At 55.1% G+C, this 16,349-nt stretch overlaps 4 protein-coding genes across 4 annotated transcripts; 2 read left to right on the top strand and 2 right to left on the bottom strand.

The window, feature by feature from the left end:
- Nucleotides 1-571: 571 nt before the first annotated feature.
- Nucleotides 572-4,801, top strand: BO80DRAFT_451097 (putative glutaryl-CoA dehydrogenase; the record flags this gene model as incomplete). The annotated part of the gene is made up of 9 exons (XM_025721866.1): nt 572-794; nt 886-1,801; nt 1,885-1,994; nt 2,057-2,097; nt 2,580-2,581; nt 4,035-4,080; nt 4,238-4,267; nt 4,410-4,593; nt 4,662-4,801. The coding sequence occupies 9 exons, from the start codon at nt 572-574 to the stop codon at nt 4,799-4,801; spliced, it is 1,692 nt and encodes a 563-aa protein (XP_025580699.1).
- A 975-nt stretch (nt 4,802-5,776) lies between these two features.
- Nucleotides 5,777-8,166, bottom strand: BO80DRAFT_10186 (VOC family protein). Its single transcript, XM_025713342.1, has 2 exons — nt 7,622-8,166; nt 5,777-7,561 (listed from the first exon to the last, which is right to left on the bottom strand). The coding sequence occupies exons 1-2, from the start codon at nt 7,795-7,797 to the stop codon at nt 5,920-5,922; spliced, it is 1,818 nt and encodes a 605-aa protein (XP_025580698.1). The 5' UTR covers nt 7,798-8,166; the 3' UTR covers nt 5,777-5,919.
- Nucleotides 8,167-10,545: 2,379 nt separating this feature from the next.
- On the bottom strand, nt 10,546-11,820 carry BO80DRAFT_343316 (18S rRNA pseudouridine methyltransferase; the record flags this gene model as incomplete). The annotated part of the gene is made up of 3 exons (XM_025715229.1): nt 10,546-11,022; nt 11,085-11,344; nt 11,778-11,820. 3 exons carry the CDS (start codon nt 11,818-11,820, stop codon nt 10,546-10,548), a joined length of 780 nt encoding a protein of 259 aa, XP_025580697.1.
- Nucleotides 11,821-13,524: 1,704 nt separating this feature from the next.
- On the top strand, nt 13,525-16,150 carry BO80DRAFT_451094 (ESCO family N-acetyltransferase; the record flags this gene model as incomplete). Its single annotated transcript, XM_025721865.1, has 3 exons — nt 13,525-13,563; nt 14,645-14,889; nt 14,980-16,150. The coding sequence occupies 3 exons, from the start codon at nt 13,525-13,527 to the stop codon at nt 16,148-16,150; spliced, it is 1,455 nt and encodes a 484-aa protein (XP_025580696.1).
- Nucleotides 16,151-16,349: the final 199 nt, after the last annotated feature.

Raw genomic sequence — 16,349 nt, 5'->3', positions numbered from 1 at the left:
TACAGCCTTCTCATAGCATACAATCCCTGAAGGCTCTGCAGTAGCCTCAAGTAGACCCAGGCAGTCACAAATAAGATCCTGAGGTTGAGTGTCCGTCTACAATGCTGATAGGCAAGCCGGTTATTGGGCGCCATCGCCGACGGAGCCGGGATGCCACCCGAGGTCGGCCGCGGAAGAGTCTCTTCTCTCCGCGGCTCGGCTAGAGAGACCTGGTCCTTATAAGGCGACGAGCATACAGAGTCATTCAGCTTGTCTCCCATCTCAACAGAACGCCGAACAATTGCATTCCAACGTGGTCGTGTGCCCTTGAGTGAGTGTCCCGCATCCTGTAGAGTTCTGCCCGCCCGCCGTTCCGACGGATTGCCGAGGTTGAGGGCCGCCGCGCCGACTCGGGCGTGCCTGGAACTCTCCCCGCAACAGCATCCTTCGAACTATCCCTTAGTGTCGCAAGTCCAGTTAGCTGTCCCATCGGCTGAACGTCCCCCCAAATCTTGCGCCCTTCAATTGACTTGATACTATTGCAGATTATTTCCCATCTACTTCTGCCTTGCTGTCGCTTCGATTTCCGATCATGAATCCATCGGCCTTCCGTACGGCTTCGCGCCACCTTCAGACCGCAAACCGCCTGTGTAGGGCGCCCGGAACTGCGCGCAATGCTTCCGTCCGGGGATACGCCACTGCCTTTAACTGGGAAGATCCGTTGGTCGCTTCGGAATTGTACACAGAAGAGGAATTGGCTATTCAAGACACAGCTAGGCAGTACTGCCAGGAGCGATTGCTACCCCGCGTTCTAGGTATGCGCATGGCGATGAACCTAAAGAGGGAACCCCATGCATTGCTCACATGTTTCATGAAATTCGGGGCTAACTGGGATGCGCCTACTAGAGGCCTACCGAAACGAGAACTATGACCGCCAGATCCTAACCGAGATGGGCGAACTTGGCCTCCTTGGAGCGAGCATCGAAGGATATGGTTGCGCTGGCGTGAGCACGGTTGCCTCCGGTCTGATCACAAAGGAAGTTGAGCGTGTGGACTCAGGATATCGTTCAGGGATGTCCGTGCAAAGTTCTCTGGCCATGACGGCCATCCACGACTTCGGTACTCAGGAGCTCAAGGACCGACTCCTACCGGATCTGGCAAAGGGAAAGCTGGCTGGATGCTTTGGTCTCACCGAACCCAATCATGGATCCGACCCAGGCTCGATGGAGACGGTGGCGCGGGAGCACCCTACCAAGAAGGGGTACTATCTGTTGTCTGGCACAAAGACCTGGATTACCAACTCGCCCATCTCCGACGTCTTGATCGTCTGGGCTAAGTTGCAGACCACGGGCAAGATTCGCGGATTCGTGGTGGAGCGCAGCCAATGCCCCCCAGGGACTCTGGAGACGCCTGCCATTAAGAACAAGACTGCGCTGCGCGCTTCCATCACCGGCATGATTCAGTTGGATGACTGTCCTGTCCCTGCGGAGAACATGTTCCCTGACGTCCAGGGGCTTGTTGGCCCTTTCACCTGCCTCAATAGCGCTCGCTTGGGTATCGCATTCGGTGCGATGGGTGCTCTTGAAGATTGTCTGAGCCGCGCGCGCACCTACGCCTTGGAGCGCAAGCAGTTCAAGGGTAACCCGCTGGCGAAATACCAACTGATTCAGAAGAAGCTGGCGGACGCTGCCACGGATGCCGCGTACGGCACTCTGGCTGCGACCCAAGTAGCCAGGCTGAAGGATGCTGGAAAGTGTACCCCGGAGATGATCTCGATGGTCAAGAGACAGAACTGTGATCGAGCCCTGGCGAACTCTCGGATGTATGCACCCTCTTTCTTGTTGTCGTGTCTCTGGCATGAGGCTTTGCAAGCCACTAGGCTGACCTCATCCTTTACTTTGATAGTCTTCAGGAAGTGTTCGGCGGTAATGCGGCCAGCGACGAGTACCATATCGCGCGGCATGTCGCCAACCTGTTTGTGGTGCAGACATATGAGGGACAAAGTGATATCCACTGTGAGTCCTTGCCTTTGGAACACTCCTTACCCAGATTTCATTACTGATTCTGGGCCGCGCAGCCTTGATCCTCGGACGTGCCATCACCGGCGTGCAGGCATTCGTCTAAGCAACAAACCTATCCAAGATATAGATGCCATTAAGCTGCATCGAACATGACCTGATGGCCACCCTCGTCACATGTACATAAACACCCTTCCCCTGACAAAGACCCACAGCATAACCAAACCACTATTCACGCAGTCTCTATCCCATGACTCATGATATGTAGTAACACTGAATCCCACCGGCCCTTCCAGAAACCACCATCTCATCTTATATCACGTGAGAACCCAGCTGCGCCACGTGGCAAGGGCTTCCCAAACCATCCATGCGGCATGCATGGTAACTGGTAATTTTCCCTACCCCTCAGTAACTGTTTCGCCTCTCCTCGAGGAAATTACCCTCTCTTTCCATCCCTACCACCGGAAATGTCCAAAGTATAACCCGCAATCTCCCCGACAGCCATGATTATCTCACTCGAGGAGGGGGGCAAATCGAGATCCTTATCAAGTGGGGTCGTGATCATTACTCAGTCTGGATGAGTAGTGAGTACTAAATGCCACCCATCTTGGTTCTTGAAGACTCTTGATTCTTTAGCCGTCGCCACTGCCGTGATTAATCTCAGATTCTCATGTGGCACAGACCAGATACCACAGTACTAGTACACAGTACATACCTAAATTGGAAGAGAGGGGGGGAAACGGTTGATGGGGCTAAGGACTCCGTAGTTTAGCTGAACCATCCATCTATCTATTCGGAGCATACATATGACCTAGAGAGTTAGTCTGCATATAGCCTACATGTATCTACTATGCACCTCAATATATATCGGAGTATCTTTTAGAAAATCGTCTGCACGCCCTACACTAGTACCTAATCTATATGCAGATTACAGTGCAAGAGGGGTGGTGTATGACGTCCATAGGGGATTACAGGTTAAATTACCAAAAAGAAAAACAGTAAAGAAAAGATCCATTTTCGTGTTGTTGGCCGTCCAGTGATCGGGAAGAACCAGCATTGGAAAATGGGTACAAAGTGGCCACCGGGTCAAGCATATCGGGTTTCCCCATCCGAGGAGGCCCCGTTTGAGGGATCCGAAACTGTCGGAGAAGTGGCTGGATGGAGGGGGGGTTGTACTGTTCATGTGGGTGGGGAGGATGTTGGAATATGAGATCGTTGGGGTTGACTATCTAGTAGTGATACCATAGTACATAGTACGGGGTATCCCGTAGAAATCCAGGATCCAAGTGCCATTATACTATCTCATACTACGGTGAAAGCATGAATGATGAAACGGAAGAGGGGTGTGGCGTCGGTGGCTGAGAGAGGCCTGACTAAGGCGGCCCTGCCGGTAACGCTGGGTAATGCTGGGTAATACGGGTAATACCGCAGGCGTGACTGGGGGGGCTGGTGACTTTCCCTCTTTCTCGCTCGTTCCCGTCCACTTCCCTTTCCCTTTCTTTCTCTTCTCCTCTCCTTCTCTTCCTCTTTCCCTCAGCCCAATTCCCCCTCTTCTGCCTCGTCGTCTTCCGACGTAATCAGCCCACGGTGAGTCTCCCTCCACTCGCCCACTCCCTGCCAGCCACCCCCCCTGGGATCCCCCCCTTCTTCTTCGTCGCTTCGTCTTCCTTCGTGGTCCTCCCCTCCTTCTCTATCCTGTGTCTCCGTTGCTGACCCGGAATCCTCGTGTGCAGATTTCCCACCTTCAAATTCCATACCACTCGCTTTTCTACATAACCTAGGAGATCCTCTCCGTTCTTTACATATCACATTCTTCTCACCATGGCTCTCAAGAGAATTAACAAGGAACTCACTGACCTCGGCCGGTAAGCCATGCCCTCATCCTCTCTGTTCCCCCCCTCCTCGTTGCCGCCTGGTGTCACACCCCACCACGGCCGCGGGGCGCCACTTTGATCCTCCGCCAAACCAGCGCCTCTTGTGATGCATTGCCATGGCTTTGATACACTCATGCTAATGTGGTTGTCTTCCATTCTACAGCGATCCCCCCTCCTCCTGCTCTGCTGGTCCCTCCGGAGATGACCTGGTATGGTTTTGACCCCTCCGACCCCTCGTTCCACACGGTCGCATCGCCGCTCCTGCCGGCAGCGGCGGGGCAGCCCTACGCAGATCTGCGATCCAACCCCTTATCGTCACACTCCATTGTTTAGATGTGAATACTGACAAGTTGTCTCGCTGCACAGTTCCACTGGCAAGCAACTATCATGGGTCCTGTGAGTATCCCCGGAGTTTTTGGTGGTGCCCGATGTTCAAGAGTCTTCGTCTCTTTGTCAGACGGGGACCTTGCGGCATTCGCCGGCATACGATAGCCATGTTACCTCCGAAGAATAATTATGCTGATGCGATCTTCACCAGGGTGACTCTCCATACTCGGGAGGTGTTTTCTTCCTGAACATCCACTTCCCCACCGACTACCCCTTCAAGCCCCCGAAGGTCAACTTCACCACCCGGATCTACCACCCCAACATCAACTCCAACGGCAGCATCTGCCTTGACATTCTCAGAGACCAGTGGAGCCCTGCTCTCACGATCTCCAAGGGTTCGTCCCTCCCCCGTCTCCGTCTCCCGCCTTTTCCGACCCTGTAGAGACTAATTTACTTCCTACAGTGCTGCTCTCGATCTGTTCGATGCTCACAGACCCCAACCCCGACGACCCGTTGGTGCCCGAAATCGCTCACGTGTATAAGACGGACCGTCCCCGGTACGAGGCGACCGCGCGTGAATGGACTCGCAAATATGCCATCTGATCTTCGCAATTCAAGTTTCCACGGCCACCTTGGTCTTCCCAATCCGCTTCTGCGTCTTCTTTCTCTCCGTTAGATCAGATCCGAAGCCTGGCGTACCGTGATCGTAGATCCTTTCCTTGTTTTCGTGAACTATTTGCGTGTGTCTGAAATTCCGCGTTTACCCCTTATTTCGCTTTCTCCTTTTGGCGGGAAATGTCATATCCAACGATCATTATGACCACTTCTCATTATGCATTCATGGCATTTTTTATTTCACTCGACGGAGTCGGATAAATGTTACCTGATGAACATAGGACCCAGGATGCGTGTTTCGAAAATCCTTGGGTCGGGGCTGGGGGGAGGATATTGCTGGTACGGTCGTGAGGCTTGCCTGAGTGGTGGAATGGTAGGGGGGCGAGGAGAGACCAGGGATGGGATTAATGGCGATGCTGCTGGTGGCAATTGACGGGTTGTATGCAATAGGCAATCTCGAGTAAAACCAATGCAGCCAGTGGGTCGAGCGCTGTTTCATTGTAGAGGGGAATCGTTTGTCTACGTAATCAACCCCTTCGTAAGGGCATTACTACATTGTAGAGCGTCACTAGGAGCGATCTTTGACTCAGAATGGCGGTGTATGTGCGAACCAACGAGTGGAATGATGATCGTCCTTCTAGAAGGACACCCGAAATCTAAACTAATCCAGGGCACCCGACAGCTAACTATGCACTCCATGCTTCGCCCAATGCTGACCAACAGTGACTGCAGTGGCTCCCCGATGCTCAAAGTAACTATGCAGATGCAAATGAAATGGCAGATAATTTCCACATTTGTATGCAGTTCTTGTATAGTATAGAAAATGAAATGCTAGACAGAAATGAAATAAGACATGACAAAGCGACATAACCAACCCGCATATATTAAACAATGATCACAACAAAACGCCTCGTTTCATGCTCGTTTAGATGTCCAATGTGTAGAGAAACAAATGTGCCTCACATACAAGTTAGGTAATGCAAGATGGTCCAAGACCATGCCGGTCGATCAGCGGTTAGATAAATTATCACAAGCATGTGTATGCTGTGGAGTGAAAAGAAGAGAAATAAGAGTGATGGAGAAGAAGAGAAGATGCTGGAGGTAGTCTATGCTACCTGGCTGGCGGTTCTGCGACTGACTTTCGAGGCCGCATTCGAGGCGGCCTTGGAGGGAGCGATGCTGCCGCCGCTGCCATTACCGCCGGCTTTCATGGTCCGCTGAGAGGCCTTGGAGACGTTGGTAGAGACTTGGCTGACGCTGTCGCTGGGCTTGACGGGTTCGTCGAACTTCGAGTGCTTGGACACCCGGGAGGCGGGCTTCGAAGCATGCGACCGATGGGAGTAGGAGGACCGCCGGGAGTCATCCACCTGACTGATCGAGTCGTCAGGGGTGACATGGCTTTGGACATCGAGATCAACGACACTCTCGGGAAGAGGGACCTCGCGAGCCGAGACACCCGATTTGGTAGCGCTGCGGTAGGAGGTGAAGGAGGCGATGGAACCTTCCGGGAGAGGGGCCTGCCGGGCCGTGCGGTTGGAAGAGGCAGTGCTGCCGGCCTGGGATCGGCTCACGGAGTGGTAGGAAGAGTGGTGTGAGGAATGATGAGAGCTGTGGTGGGACTCTTGATAGCTGGCCTTGGAGGGGGTGCGGACTGTGGAGGATGAATAGACACTCGCACCGTCCATCGCCCGCGATTTGTCGTGGAAGCTGCTGACCAGGGTGTTCTGGTAACCCCGTCCATCGACCGGTGGGGCGTATTCGATCGCCCGCAGGGGGATATCCTTGGTGGTGTAGACGCTTCCCTCGGATGCCCGGCGGCCGTTCTCGTCGAGATAGACACTGCCGCCGCTGCCCCGGGGGATAAACTCCGTGCCTTCGTAGATGGTGCTGGCGCGAGGGTTCTTCGAGGTCACACTACGAGTGAGACTGGGGCGCGCGTCGGACCGCGAAGAATAAACGCTCCGTGGCGGAGCCTCGATGGCCCTGAAGCCAGGATACTCGTCCTGGGCCTGGGAAGGTGCTTGCGACGGGGAGAGCAACTGGGCAATGTCCCGGGGAGAATACGACGGGGGCGGCGTGGTCTCGGATCCTTCCGGGGAGTCAGATTTGGTCATTGCATATGCGAGTGCGGCGCCCGCAGCAGCACCGATAAGTGTGCCGACAATGGTTTTGGCCGTCTTGCCGTCGTCAGTCTTCTGGGTGGTAGTGTGGGTCGTGTGGTGGACAACATATGTGGGCGACGGGGCCTGTTGGATTTCGCGGGTGATCACCGTGGGAGCCTGCTGGATATCACGGCTGACAACAGACGGGGCTCGCTCGGACGGGGGAGGCAGCCTTTCCACGGCAGTTGTGGCCTTGGAAGCATACGAGCGGGCTTCAGACCTGGGAGGCGCGACGCTCTCGGGCCTGACGGAGCTGGCTTTGCTGCTCGCCTTCGATACAACCGAGCCGTTTTCGAGCAACGCCAGGGCCGGCCGACTTAGCTCAGACTTGACCTCAGATTTGGCCACGGACCGGACCTCTGATCTGACCTCTGACCGGGCTGATGAGACGCTAGGGCGGTATACTGCCTCGATGCTGTTGCCATCAAAGTCGATGACGGCGGCGCTGTAGTAGCCAGAGTCCGAGTCGCGCTGCTTGGGCTCGCTATGGATTTTACCACCCGCCTTTAGGGCGTTGATGAAGAAGGCGCTCACAGCGTCTTTGGAGGTTGCAGGAAAGGCAACATGAGCGGCACCAGCAGGCACCCTAAAATATCACGATCAGACACTATCACAAATATAAATGGCAGTTTTGGGGGTCACCTACCCGGGCTTTTGCTCGGTGATCCAGAAGTCTGCGGGCTCGCCGGTCTTTTGACCGAAGCCAATGTAGTCATCATGGCGCCCGATAAACTGGTACCCCAGAGGTTGTAGGCAAGAAAGGAAGAAGGATGTGGAGGTGGGCAGGTGGGCAACCGTCAGGGTTAGATGTGAGACAGGCATGGCTATATTAACTCGCTGGGTAAAGAGCCCTCTGCGAGTTGCGGAAGTAGATGTGGTCAGGGGAGGAGGTACGGAGGGGTAACAATCAGAGAAGAGAAATAGATCTCAGATGGATAGCTCCACCAGCAATACAGATCCAAAAGTCGATTGCAGAATAAAAGCGAGTAAGAGAAGAAAAGACGATATATATACAGGGAGTCCGGAGGGACTTAGGACGATGAAATCAGGAGAGAGGGATGGGAGGGACCAGCCGAGAAGCAGCACTAGAATTTCAAGGCAAGATGCAGGCCGACCTTAGGACTCAGGAGTATGCTCCCGCAATGCCCAACTTGGGATCCAATCATGAGCGGTCAGGAGCTAACAGGGGACCAAATTATCATGGGAAAGAGACCAGTTGTTCCAATCGTGGAGCACGACTAGGCCGGTTATCGCAGGCAGTCTTGCATAGACTCGCACGGCATCCGGACGATGCCCAGTATCCGCGAGGCATCAACCTCGTCCGGGCTCTGCAGGCTGCTGCCAAAAGGGATAGGCTCCTGGGTGCTATCGGAAGGCTGCCACTCACTCCGACCCTCAGACGACCCATGATGTTACTCTTTCGGTGAAGCTAGCAACGAGGGGTACGAAGTCTCACTCTCAGGATGGCCGCCAGGTCATCGTGGGGAAAGCCGGCGGACGGTGCTGTAGGTGGCCCTGTCGACGGCGGACGGGGCGCCTATCAGAAAACGGTGGGGACCAAGCAGGAGCCAAGCGCAACCAGGAGCATCTTGTCAAAAGAGGAACTCGAGTGAGGCGAGAGGGTCCAGGACAAGGTGGATGAAGGGGATTGGCAGGGGTGGAGACGACAGTTACCAAACGAAAGAGACGCTGAAACCGCGACAGGTGCATAGGCCGGCGCCAGCCAAGGGATTTGGGGGGGGGGCACTTCACTTGACTTTCATGAAGACCTGAACTATTGCAACGCGGGCTCACTCGGCTAGGGCCAGGGATTGGACATCAGACGCCTTGGGTGGTCACCAATCACGAGGGAACAACGAATCGCAGGCGGGCATGTCAGCAAGCAACCGTGCTGAGGGGGATGAGGTGCCACTGAGGGGCAAATCTGCTTGACCGATGGGGGGGTGGTTTTGTTCCTGCTTCGGGCACATCTGCTGCTGTTAGTCGCCGGCCGGTGCGATCTGACCGCCAAATGTGCTCCGTGGATCATCGCCCTCAGCCAGAAGGAGGGAGGGGCATCTAGAACACCCGAACAGGAATCTTTCGAAAATCACGGTGAAAGGAGGCGAACACCACGGGATCCATCCGTCAGAGGAAGGCGTTGGCCGCGCCTTTGAAAGGTGGTGTCTCTGGTGCCCATCAGCCAACGGCATCATGATCATTCGGACGACTTCGATCTTCCATTGGTTTCATGTACGGAGTAAATCCATCTCCATCGACCCAAGCGGGCGATCCACCTGCTGCGATGGCTGCATGCCACGTCGAACTGGAGACTCCATCCCCAGCCACCGGCGCCACCCGATTGACTCTGGTCATCAAGTTGTAACAATAATGCCCTCCACTGACCGGCCTTGATGGAATGAGTCAGAGTTTATTGCTTCATTTGTTCGTAATCAATGAGCTGAGAGGACGGGGGAGGCAGACGAGTGAGACCGGACTCAGGGGAGACGAAGAGGAATTGAAGCCAGAGAGAGAAGAGGAGATGACACCACCCCAACTGATCAGAAAGGAAGGAGCAGATGACCGGCCTCAGGCACCAGGATCCTCTCCCCTCCATCGGTTAGTAGATACTTAGTAGCCCGTGGTGCATGGCCCTCACCTCCTTTCTCGCTCGTTTCCCACTTTTTCCTGTTCTTCTCTCGCGCTTCGACACGAATTCCGGCCCTCTCCATGGTGCGATCGGCTCTAGTCTCCCCGTCAATTATATTGGCTCCTTGGGGTCTTCAACGTCACCATTCCCCAGCGCCATGACCACGGGACTCTACATGGTACTATTACGTGCATCCACAACTGGGTCTACGAAACTACTGATGGGCCTGCCAGTGGGCCGACTGGGTTACCCACAGACCAAGGGCAAGGGAAAAACGAGGTCGAGAAGACAGGGACGAGTATCAGGGGCGCTGAAGGGAGGGGTTCAAAGCCATCCGAGACCGTTCTGTTTCCTCCATTCATAGATATGTATCGGGTGTATTCGCGTGTATGTATATTTGCCCCGAGTGCAGGGCGGCGACGACACTATACAACACCCTGCCAGGGCATTCGAGATTACAGAGCAATAGACCTTCCAGATCACCCTCATAGACATTGGAAATGGACCCAGACCCGCGTCGAGACAATCGATCCTGCAGAACTCAAAACAGAGGTATCTACCAGAAGAGACCGGAGCAGGGTTGCCGCGCAGTGACCCCGGCGTCGGCCCGTCGAAAGGGGACCGCCCGAGCGTCACGAGGCCCAGAAATATGATGTGATCCTAGTTTTCCATATCGCATGCGGCAGTCGAGCAGCGACCACGATGCGAGGCGCGAGAAAGACACGAAAACCCATCAAGACGTGCAGATAACAGCAAGCGATGCAAATTCACCCAGGCAGAGAGAAAGCGACAGCGCGTGGAAGACAAGTTCGTCCCCGTTCTAGGACCCGCTGACCGTTCTCGATCATGCCCTTCCGATGTATTAGCGCAAGGAAATTCGTCACCTCGTCAAGCTTTGGCCGTTTCTGAGAAGCGGGATAGGAGCGGCAGCCGTGCCTCGCTCAGACGATATCCCACACTTCCTCGGCGGCATGGCAGAACTTGCTGCACGCAACGCTCGCACTCAGACTGTAGTTGCTGATACTGATCGTGTCGTCCTTGAAGGAGTCGGCGAAATCATCGTGACCCTTGGCCATGGCGCCCACGAAGATACACACGCTCTCCTTGGGACCCAGCGACTCGATGTAGTCCCGGGTGCGCACCACCGGGGCCTCGAAACTGAGAGTCACCTTACGGCAGTTGGGGGGCAGGTGGTCGGTAATGGGGTTCTTGATGACCTTCAGGAGCTTTTCCTGGGAGTTGGTAGAACGGATGGAGAGCCGGTGAAGGAGCTGGACCATCAAACCGGCGAACCGCTTGAACGTACGGGGAATGCGAACGGTGGGGTTCACTTCGATCAAGACGCCCTTGGCAGTGTGGATAAAGATCTGCAGCTTGCCGGCCTTGTTTACGGGGGAGTCAAGCAGAGTAAGCAAGCACTAGAAACCAAATATCAGCAACTTGCTACCAGGGCTTGTGACGAGGCCGAGGAGCAACCGACCTGATGTGTAATATCCGGGCGAGCCTCGCTGATGTCCCGGTTCATCTTGCGCATGACACCGATGTGCTCATCGCTGTTGAGCAAGGAGTACTTCTCATCACGGCCGGAGCCGTTGCGCCCGCTCGAAGCCTTGTAGGTCTCCAAGCTGGCATGGGAGAGAACGACGATCAGACGCTGGGTCTCTTTGTCATGGGCGGGGATAGGAGCATGCTGCTCCGCAACGAGCTGCGGCAATTCGGGCGGCGGGCAGGACTGCGTCCCTGCGGGTGGAGTCAGGTTAGCAACCATTTTTGATGCTAATCAACGGAAACAAAAAATCACGCAGTCGGTAATTGCGCGGCGCGAAAACTGAGGCGGTGCGATAGATAGGTGTCCCCAGGAGGGAATAGAACACCAGGACTGGAGAAAGTGGAGAATAGAAGAGAGATAATGATACAGGCAGTTAAATCGGGGGTGGGGGAGCCGTGGTGAGAAGGCCGTGAAAATAAAGACGACAGTGAAGAAAAAGAATGTTGATCTCCCGCGTTGGAGATAAGGGGAAAAAAAAAAGAAGGCGGGGAATGCACGAGATGGTAAAAGGGACAGGGGGGAAGAAGAAGGCAGAGGGAGGGGGCATCATTGGGATCGAAATGAGTGAATCAGACGCCCCGATGAGCCCAAACCGCGCGGTTCTAATTGGATTGTTGCACGTACTGGCTCGCTTTCTCTTCCCTGCATTCTGGAGAGGGTCCGACATGGTCTGATGTGAAGAATTGGCGACGGTGATCGGAGGAAGACTGAAATCGAGAGCTCCCAGGCAGAGAGCTTTTTGAGTATCTTGCTATGGGCCGTGAATCGGGACGGCAGCAGAGGCAGGGAAGATAAGGGGAAAAAAGCAACGAGACAGAAGACCCCCGAGCGCAAGGAAAAAGAGATGGAGAATAAGCCGGCGAGAGTTTATAAAAGGTGCAGCAGCAGCTTCGGCCCCCTTCCTTATTATTCTCTCACGTTATCGCTCTGCAGCTTCCCCTCACTTGGAACAATGAGGCCACGAAGGAAGAGGATCACAATGCTTTTGCGAATGAAAAGTCGCCGAAGGAACCAAGGGAGTGAGAGTGAGACGGTCGAAGGAGCGCCGGGGTAATTCCTTGGGGGCTTGGACGGACGGCGGAGGTTCGGGTTTGGGGGAGATTCGCAGCAGAAAAACGGGTTCGGGATGGAAAAACGAGGGAAAAAATTGTGGTTTTGGTTCAATTGGGTTGGTTTGGCTCAGTTAGTTGGGGGTGGTCCCGTTCCCCATTGTTTTACTTTCCATCCCGCCAATACGAAGGCATCTTAGACTTTTTGAAGGGCCAGACATCACCTAATACCATACCTGAGTCAAGTGTCACTCCCCCGGGGATTGCATGCTGTACAGGAGACAGGTTACAGGTTACATACCCCGTCTGTACCGTAACTAGCCTTCCATGAATTTCTCTCACTGAGACTGCCGAACATCCTCCGGCTGCAGTCGATCTCAAACACTCGACTAGAAGTAGATACCTAGATAGTATCCGTAACTAGTAGTATCAGACCTGACCTAAGCTAGAAACACCACTAAATTCAAGCTGTCGCCCCCTCCGCGCCCGTCCAATAAGCGCCAGCTCCGATCAACAATGCATTCGACCGGCGCCTCCTCCGGTCATCATTGGCTTGCTCACCCTTTCTTCACGCCAACTTCGGCCTCGTTTGATCCCCAGACCAGGGTCGATCGATGTGATGGGAGGGTCATGTCGGTTGGAGATAGGTCAGATAAGTACTTAGCCTCAAGCCGTCTTCGGGTTACCAAGACACGGTTCATTTACCAACCATGCACCCGACTAATAAGTAGTGGGAGCCTTGGGGGACGCCACATCTTACTCAGATGGAAGACTCATCTCATCACATTGCATCCATCAAGCATCCTGCCTAGGTCAATATCTCCGGTGCCCTGGTCCATGATTCTTCCCCCGCGGGAGGCCCCTCGTACACATTACCTTGAGGTGTAACCGCCAGGTTGCACAGAGGCGTGACCGTCGGCCCAGTGAGCGGCCCCAGTGGCCTCCCTATCGACATCATGTCCCACCTGCCGTGGCTCGAGAAGCTCCTCGCGGCGGCATCTAGCCTGATTTGACAGCAGTCTGACGAGATCTGGTCGCGCTTCCCCGCCCCGGGGTGTGGACGGACCTGATCAGTATATCTACATAGGACTATTACATTTTCAGGAAGGGTTTCCCTACGGGGCGCGCAGAAGTTGTGCTATCTACTCCGTGCTTGGAATTGAGTGGTACCTTCGTGCAGGTACGAAATGGGGGGGAAAGATCAGATGGTTCAGCTCACCACCGGCATCCCTCCTCCGGGCCGGGAGGGATAAATGATAATCATGACCCGGTGAGGAAGAGTCGAAAGGTAAAGGGAAAAAAGCAAACACTCTAGTAGAAAGATGATGCGCGTCCCTACGATCGGCAACTTCGATCCGGCTGTCAGTGATGGTCGGGGGAGAGTGGCTCTGATCCAGCCACGGCTTGGCTGTAAGCCTGATAACATCGAGGCCTCCTGTACTCCATACTCGAGACGGAAGAACCCCCATGTGGTGGAGGGACCGACCTGGAGCTGCCCGAGGACAGCTAACACAGCGCCCCCCACAAGAAAGCAGAGAGAGGGGAGAAGATGCAGGTAGATCCAGATCACCCGGAACCCTGTGTAGCCGTCACATCCAATCCCGGAACAAATCTGAGAACCCGAGCTGCAAGTCAATGTCTAGGGGAGGTGCCATGACATGGTCATGGCCCAGTAAGGCATCACTATCGCCCAGCAAGGGCGAGGCTGGGGGCGCAGAAAAAGAGGATGGTTCCCGGTCGATCTATGAATTTGCCCCCTCCCAAGCAACGGAGTGGCTGATCCGGTATGCGCTGGACCGGAGGGGAGACCAACGGGAGATGCGTGACAGGAAATAGATAGAGTCATTACTCGGAGACGTAGCGACGCGGCCTGCCACCTCAGCTGCCACCGACTTGTCCGTACATACTAAGCCAACCTGTGTGTTGCACCGGTGAGTCTGGTTGGTTGGGGGCTCATGATATAGGGAGGCGAAGTCGGGACGGAGGATGATTCACCATGGCCAGGTTGCTCTCATAAGAAGTAAGCCGGCCCTCGTCCAGGGACGGGGGGAAGTTGTCTACTTCGGTGTGATTCCCTCATTGTTATTCCTTCTTCAGCAGTGGAGTGTTCCACACGTATCACCCGCGCGTATAATTGGATTTGAGTCAGGAGCCTTTTTTTGACATCCCGGCACGCCACCACCGACATCAACGGGCAACGGGAGCCTGGCTCCGGGGAGATAGTAGCTTGCTGAGCGCTGGAGTGCTGCCTGGGCGGGGGTGTGTGTGAGAGAGAGAGAGAGAGAGTGTGTGTGTGTATAAAGTGGACGGCTGGTTCCATTGTCTCCTCGGAGAGATTCCCTCCCAACTCCCGCGACGAGGGGCAAGAACCTGTGATTGCGAGGTAAGTGGGAGAGAATCACCAGAGAATCGCCGAGAGCAATATGACTGAATGGGGCCTAGCTCGGCGGTATTCACGCGTTTCCCGTCGATCGGCGACCGCCAATCCGGGCCTCCCATCATAATTTCCTGGCATTCCGTCAGGCAGCTCATTCCACTGCATCATCGATCGGCTCTCCCTGGTTCTCCCTTCTTCTTCCTTTCCTCTCTCCTTTCAAACCCACGGCCATAGATGTTCTACCTCGCTTGAATGCATCTTTTACATCAGAAAGGGAGATGCCGTGGACTGTGACAAATTCATTCAAGCGGTACGTGTGCTGCTGCCCCTGCTCCTGGCTCCCTATCCCTTGGATTCCGCCACTAGAACTAACACGCTCCCCTCTTTCCCCCCCACGCAGAGGTCTCATGATGAAAACTTACGGACGGCCCCTGTGGCGCGTCTACGATGATGACCAACGGCCAGCGGCCAAAAAACGACGCGTTCTCTCCGGCAATGATTCCGATGAGGCCGAGAACAGCCTTCAATATGCTATCCGCGAGTCCTCCGCAGCAGTCATGTCCAGCCCGTCGCGTCGCAATTCAGTGCTCCTGTCCGAAGGGACCCAGGAGGACGAGCTATCGACACCCCCATCATCACCACCCCCCCGGCTAAGCCCCCCTCCACCCAACACGCGGAAACCCACGTTTGCCTTCCTTAAGCGTAAACACTCCGACACCAAGGATGTCAGCAGCGCCACCCCACTCACGGAGGTCAACTCGAATAGCGTGCGCGCCTCGGTCGTTCCACCCAAGAAGAAAGCGCCCCAGCCGCAGCAGCCGGGCCCCTTGAAGCAGATGCAGATCGATTTGGGTCACGAAGTGCGGAGGACGTGTGCAACATGCGGGATGGAATATGTGCCATCGAACGCGGAGGATTCGGCCCTTCATAAGAAATTTCACGACATGAACTCGACGGGGGTGGATCTTGGGAAGGCCTTCATGCGGGCCAATGCATCGCGCTGGGTGTACGAAGCCACCCGGTTTGATGAGGGATATGTGGTCATTGTGGATCGCAAGGCATCGCCGTCGGCGAAGAACCAGGCCAAGAAAGTGCTGGAGGTGATCTGCAAGGAGCTCTCCTCCCCCACGATCGAGGATGAGATCCTGTGGAGTCAGACGGAACCGCCGCAGCATCTCAACCAGAACGCGGCGGTGGAGAAGGTGGACCGGTATAAGGTGTTTCTGCACATGAAAGACAGTCGATGCGTTGGAGCGTGTTTGACGGAGCGGATCTGGGAGTCACGACCGGTCCAGAAGTCGACCCCATCGACCAGTGGACCAGACTCATCGGTGACGGTCGGGGATGCAAAGCATCCCGCCATTGTGGGGATCTCGCGCATTTGGACGTCGGGCTCATCGCGCCGGAAAGGGATTGCTATGGACCTCTTGGACTGTGTAGTGAGCAACTTTATCTACGGGATGGAGATCCCTAAGGAACAGGTCGCCTTCAGCCAACCGACGGAGAGTGGCAAGAGTCTGGCACAGGCCTTCTTTGGCAGCGACGAGTGGCATGTTTACGAGGAAAGCTAAAACGACGATAGACTGAATCGGCATTTCTTTTGCACGGGTCGTGGGGGGGGGGTGCGCCAAGGCAAGGGTGGGAGGAGGAGGAGGAAGAAGAAGAAGAAGAAGAGATTGATTTCGTGATACACGGGCGAGTTGATACCCAGGCTTTCTCGGGCATTGACCCTCGAGGGAGGACTACTGTGATGACCATTTGATTGCGCCG

Source organism: Aspergillus ibericus, assembly GCF_003184845.1.
Source record: "Aspergillus ibericus CBS 121593 unplaced genomic scaffold BO80scaffold_1, whole genome shotgun sequence".
Classification (NCBI taxonomy): Eukaryota; Fungi; Ascomycota; class Eurotiomycetes; order Eurotiales; family Aspergillaceae; genus Aspergillus; species Aspergillus ibericus.
Note: the sequence above shows the minus strand (reverse complement) of the source record. Positions and strands in the feature narration are given on the sequence as shown.